This window comes from Chiloscyllium plagiosum, unplaced genomic scaffold (genome assembly GCF_004010195.1).
Source record: "Chiloscyllium plagiosum isolate BGI_BamShark_2017 unplaced genomic scaffold, ASM401019v2 scaf_56863, whole genome shotgun sequence".
NCBI lineage: Eukaryota > Metazoa > Chordata > Chondrichthyes > Orectolobiformes > Hemiscylliidae > Chiloscyllium > Chiloscyllium plagiosum.
In genome coordinates this window covers 1-6372 of record NW_025200158.1, presented here as the reverse complement: position 1 = coordinate 6372, position 6372 = coordinate 1, and the positions used below count along the sequence as shown (strand labels likewise).

Below are 6372 nucleotides of genomic sequence, written 5' to 3'. Positions count from 1 at the left end.
GCTCACCGTGAAGTCCACCACAGTGGGATTATCATGGACGGACTCCTTCCATTCGGTGTACTGCTGTGTGGGGAAGGCCCGTCCTTGCTGCCAGGCCAAGGCTGCAGCAAACTCAGAGCGGCCTCCCCTCACCATGGAAACCGACTTCTCTGCAGCTTCCAGAATCGAACCTCAACACAAAAGAAAGCAAAGCCTGCACCGTCACATGGTCCAAAGACCAGGAGGTACCACAGGGCACTGCCAGGCCCCATCCCTAGGGCACTGCCAGGCCCCATCCCCGGGGCACTGCCAGGCCCCATCCCCTGTGTATCCCAGGCCCCATTTCCAGAGTATCCCAGGCCCCATTCCCAGAGTATCCCAGGCCCCATCCCCGGGGTATCCCAGGCCCCATTCCCAGTGTATCCCAGGCCCCATTCCCAGAGTATCCCAGGCCCCATCACCGGGGTATCGCAGGCTCCATTCCCAGTGTATCCCAGGCCCCATTCCCAGAGTATCCCAGGCCCCATCCCGAGTGTATCCCAGGCCCCATCCCCCCGGGGTATCCCAGGCCCCATTTCCAGAGTATCCCAGGCCCCATTCCCAGAGTATCCCAGGCCCCATCCCCGGGGTATCGCAGGCTCCATTCCCAGTGTATCCCAGGCCCCATTCCCAGAGTATCCCAGGCCCCATCCCCGGGGTATCCCAGGCCCCATTCCCAGTGTATCCCAGGCCCCATCCCCAGGGTATCCCAGGCCCCATCCCCAGTGTATCCCAGGCCCCATCCCCCCGGGGTATCCCAGGCCCCATTCCCAGGGTATCCCAGGCCCCATTTCCGAGGTATCCCAGGCCCCATTCCCAGGGTATCCCAGGCCCCATCCCCGGGGTACCCCAGGCCCCATTCCCAAGGTATCCCAGGCCCCATCCCCCAGGGTATCCCAGGCCCCATCCCCGGGGTATCCCAGGCCCCATTCCCAGTGTATCCCAGGCCCCATCCCCGGGGTATCCCAGGCCCCATTCCCAGGGTATCGCAGGCCCCATCCCCCCGGGGTATCCCAGGCCCCATTCCCAGTGTATCCCAGGCCCCATCCCCGGGGTATCCCAGGCCCTATTCCCAGGGTATCCCAGGCCCCATTCCCAGGGTATCCCGGGCCCCATTCCCAGGGGTATCCCAGGACCCATCCCCAGGGTATCCCAGGCCCCATCCCCAGGGTATCCCAGGCCCCATCCCCAGGGTATCCCAGGATCCATTCCCAGGGTATCCCAGGCCCCATCCCCAGGGTATCCCAGGCCCCATTCCCCAGGGTATCCCAGGCCCCATTCCCAGGGGTATCCCAGGACCCATCCCCAGGGTATCCCAGGACCCATTCCCAGGGTATCCCAGGCCCCATCCCCAGGGTATCCCAGGTCCCATCCCCAGGGTATCCCAGGCCCCATTCCCCAGGGTATCCCAGGCCCCATCCCCAGGGTATCCCAGGCCCCATTCCCAGGGGTATCCCAGGACCCATCCCCAGGGTATCCCAGGACCCATTCCCAGGGTATCCCAGGCCCCATTCCCAGTGTATCCCAGGCTCCATCCCCAGGGTATCCCAGGCCCCATTCCCAGGGTATCCCAGGACCCATCCCCAGGGTATCCCAGGCCCCATGCCCGGGGTATCCCAGCCCCCATTCCCAGGGTATCCCAGGCCCCATCCCAGGGGTATCCTGAATTTGTGACCCACTGATTGTGAGAAAGTATTTCATTTTCTCAACCCTGCCTGAATGCTGACCTTTGACCCTTACCTTTGGTCTTCAGGGTCATACTGTTGTGTGTGCACCGTCTCCTGGTTTTTGTGACTTTGATAAATAACACCCGTACTTTTGTCTCCGTTGTAACGCACTCACACATCTCGGCTTGTGTTAGACCTGAGCAGGACCAAAGAGCAAAGGTCAGGGCAATGTGTGATTCCTGAACCATGACCTCGTGATGTCCAGGTCACCCGTCACAGACAGTCAGAATGAGAGAGAAGCAGATGGGGAGCGGGGAGAGGGAGAGGGAGAGGGAGAGGGAGAGGGTCTGAGGATTGGTGAGTGGGTGGAGGTAGTGAGGAGCTGCAGACACACAGACACAAACTGCAGGAGGCTCTCGGAAGGGTGCAACATCTAATTTCCCAGCATCGACAGAAAAGTCAGAAAACACACAATTGAAATGAAACATCGGGATCTATCGAAGGGTCATTTGGAAATAAAATTACTTGAATGAATGAGAACAGAAAAGAGAGATGGAAAGGTGACAGGTTCACAAGACACAGGGAGCAATATTAGGCCATTCGGCCCATCGAGTCTGCTCCACCATTCAGTGGGATCGTGTCTGACCTGATCATCCCCAACCCCACTTTCCTGCCTTTCCCCCATAACCCTCGATCCCCTCCCTGATTAAAACTCTCTCTGTCTCAGCCTTGAATGACCCAGCCCCGACAGCCCTCAGTGGGAAAGACTCCCACAGATTCATCCCCCTCCGAGGGAAGACATTCCTCCTCATCCCTGTCTCCAATGGGTGAGCCCTTATTCTGGGATGATTCCCTCTGGCCCTAGTCTCTCCCTCACAAGGGGGAACACCCTTCCCACATCTCCCCCTGTCACATCCCCTGAGAATCCTGTACGTTTCAGTAAGGTCACCTCTCATCCTTCTAACCCCCAATGAGCACCGGCCCATCCTCCTCAACCTCCCCTCACAGAACACTCCCTCCATCCCCGGGATCAGTGAGGGAACCTTCCCCAGACTGACTCCGATGTCAGTCTACCGTTCCTCAGACCAGGGACCCAAATAGTTTGCGGGATTCCAGCTGTGGTTTAACTCATGCCTTGTATCGTTTCAGCTGAACCTCCTGATGTTAACACTTCATTCCTCTTGTGAAAAGGGCCAGTAAATCATGTGAGTTCCCTCTTACCCACTGAATATGGATGGTAGTTGTTTTTTTGAGATTCATTGATGTGCGCTCAAATCCCCCGATCCTTAGCTTCTGCAGTCTTTATCCATTTAAATAACATTCAGCTCCTCTACGCTTCCTGTCAAAGTGCATAACCTCACGTGTCCCACATTCCACAACCCCACTTGCTTAACCTATCTCTATCCCTCTGCCGTCTCCATCTCATCCACACCACATGTCTTCCTACCCAATCCACAAATGGTTATATACATCCACTTCCCTCATCCCAGTCATTAATATTTATTGTAAATCATTGTGGCCCCAGCACTGAGCCCTGCGTCTGTCTCCTAGTTACAGTTTGCCATTCTGAAAGTGCTCCCCCTTATCCCAACCCTCTGTTTTCTGTCAGTTAGCCAATCCTCTATCCATGTTAATGTACTGCCCCCAACACCATGGGCTCTTATTAAGTTGCCTAATGTGTGGCACCTTATCGAACACCTTCTGAAAATCCAAATCTATTACATCCACTGCTCCCCCATCATCCATCCGGCTTGTTATCTCCGCAAAGAATTCGAGTAAATGTGTCGTGTGTGATTTCCCCTTTGTGAACCCATGTTTGCCCAGAGTCTGTATTTCGAATTTTGGGATGCTTTTAATGTTTGCAGACTGAAGTGATGCAGCAATTCAGTCCCTCTGCCATCTCCTGGTTCCTCATTACTATTTCCCCAGCCTCAGACTCCCCAAGAGGCTTATGTTCACTTTAGCTTCTCTCTTCCTTTTTCTATAATCAAAGAAGCTCTTGCGGTCTGTCTTGATATTACTTACAATCTCCTCAAAGTTTATCTTCTCCCTCTTTATTCTTTCAGAGAGAAGGGAGAAGACAATTAGGAATAAGAAGGTTTCAACTGGAAAGAGGTACCATAGCCAAGGAGGAAAAGAGGAGAACAGCGACAGTGACCGTGTTATGGTGTTGTTAGTGATCAGGTCTGATCCCAGACTGAAGCCTGGCTCATCAGATTAGACTGTGATTTATTTTGATTCTAACGAGGTGGCCTGCTGCTGAAACATAAACATAAAACTTTTCAGATTTAGTTTTAACAATGAAACACAAGTTAGTGTCTCACGAGAAATGAAGATTAAATAGAGCGAATTGAATTATGAGACAAGTTGAGAGTTTTTCAACACACAGTAAAATATAATCTTGTTAATCCCACAAACACTCCTCTGCAGATTCGAGAAACACCCCTGTACAGTACGCAAAGGTGCTGGGTGTAGCCATCACAGACCAGAGCAGAATCCTTCCTCACATGCCTCAATAGGCTTAGGTTAACTCCGATGTCAACTCCCAATCTGCCCAGTTTCAGGAGAGGACCCTGACTCTGACCCCTCACCCCCTGTGGGAAGGCTGTCCCCCATTGGCCAGACTAAGGCCAGCAGACAGCCAATGAGACACTTCCTGGCTTTGGGCCTGTGCTATGGAGCAAGGTGAGGCAGCAGGATTGGCTGAGGGCTACACGGTAACAAGACAGGGCAGGGGCACTGTGAGGACCCAGACACACTCAGAGGGAGTGGGTGCTGACACAGGGAGGGAAGATCCCAGAGATACAGCCTGGGGTGGTCCCAGAGCTTGGGTGGGGGCCCACAGTGCACAGTGCACATAGTGCCCTTGCTCCAGCTACACTGAGAGTTCCCGGGACAGCCTGAGGTACAGCATTGAAGGGCAGAGTGGCCTGTAAGTGGATGAGAGATGTGCCATAAGAGTTCTTGCAGGACAATGTCCATGGACGTGGGCAGTGTGAGGGCCGGTGCCCTGAGAGGTTGGCTCCTGGTGCCCAACATTGAGTTTGTTCAGTGCCCATGCTGAGCTGAATCTGTCCGGTCCCTGCTCGGGTCTCCTTGTTGAGATTGAGTTAGTTTGGTGGGTTTGGGAAGATGCCAGGCTGAGTCTGAATGGGGAGCGCTGTGGCATTAACAAGGTGTTTAACAAGCAATAATCCCCTTCATTAGCAACTCAGTATTGCCGCTGCAGGAGAGACCCTCAGGGCACCAGCCCTCACAGAAGGGACGACGCTGAACCTGTCAGACGAGGGGATGAGTTAAAGTCAGCAGACTGGCAGAGGATGCATTGAGTTGTCTCTGTGTCCCATGTTGTGTGGAGACTGGAGTCAGTGAAGTCAAACCCTGAAATGTTTGGGGTAAAGGTGGTGGTTCTCTGGCCTCGAGACTCTGTCATGAACAGTGTCAGGAAATGGGTTGAAGCTGTGAAAGGATCGTTCTGACTGACTCTTGGTTTAAATTGCTTGTTTCTGTTAAATATCTTTTTTTGGTCATAAACTTTTGTTTTGTTGGTAAAGGACACTTGCAGCCTCTTGTGAATATGCCCAAGTGACTAACAACCAGGAATGGTAATCTATCAGTGATCTACCTCATGAGGGTTCACTCTGGGATTGGACCCAGCCCACAGTTACATCAGTTGGGACAATAACAGTGCATTTGGTCTTTAAGATTGACTGCAATTTAAGGCTGATGATGGTTTGACTGTGACAGGAGACATGATAACATTGGGGAGTTTCTCTTGGGACTATTTGGTGAATGCAGATCCATCCCTCTCTGGGAGTACGTGGGAATCGGAACACAATTACCACAATTTACCCCCCACCGCAACCCCAACCGGTGAATATCTCGACATGACCCCTCTCCCCACCCCCTGTACACACCATCCCCTCCCGCCACCCCCATCCCCATCCCCTCCTCACCCCCTCCCCCACCGCGTGGCCATTCTGGCGACCTGAGCTCTGCAGGTTTGTCCGGTCGTATTGGTACATGACGTCGTAAACTCCACCCGTCTTCCCCGAGCCGAAGTAGTGAGTTCCGAAATCCTGGAAGATGTGGCTGTACAGGGGGTAGTTATAGTCCAGTGGCAGATTGCTCACAGCTTCCAGGAAGGTATCCGAGGCGTGAAGATCCGTCTCCTTCATCCGGAATTCTGAGACGGCTATGGTCTTGTGAACGCGGACAAACGCAGAGTCCTGAACATGACCATGAAACAGCGATTAGCTCCGGGAACGAGGAACCAGGAAACTGGGAAACTGGGAAACTGGGAAACCGGGAAACCGGGAAACCGGGAAACTGGGAAACTGGGAAACCCGGAAACCGTGAAACCCGGAAACTGGGAAACTGGGAAACTGGGAAACTGGGAAACCGAGAAACTGGCCAAGCTCATTCCTGCCCAGTCGGTCAGCAAGATACACAAAAAACCCAAGTGTAGATCACAGTCCCCCCCCATCAAACACACCCAGGACAGGGACAGCACGGGGTTAGATACAGAGTAAAGCTCCCTCTACACTGTCCCCATCAAACACACCCAGGGACAGAGACAGCACAGGGTTAGATACAGAGTAAAGCTTCCTCTACACTGTCCCCATCAAACATTTCCAAGACAGAGACAGCACAAGGTTAGATACAGAGTAAAGCTCCCTCTACACTG

General features: G+C 53.5%; 1 protein-coding gene across 1 annotated transcript; it reads right to left on the bottom strand.

The window, feature by feature from the left end:
• Window positions 1-6: 6 nt before the first annotated feature.
• LOC122546070 (complement component C6-like) lies at window positions 7-5910 on the bottom strand (the record flags this gene model as incomplete). The annotated part of the gene is made up of 3 exons (XM_043684906.1): window positions 5674-5910; window positions 1759-1881; window positions 7-170 (listed from the first exon to the last, which is right to left on the bottom strand). Coding segments are annotated over exons 1-3 (477 nt in total), but the record flags the coding sequence as incomplete, so codon positions are not given.
• Window positions 5911-6372: the final 462 nt, after the last annotated feature.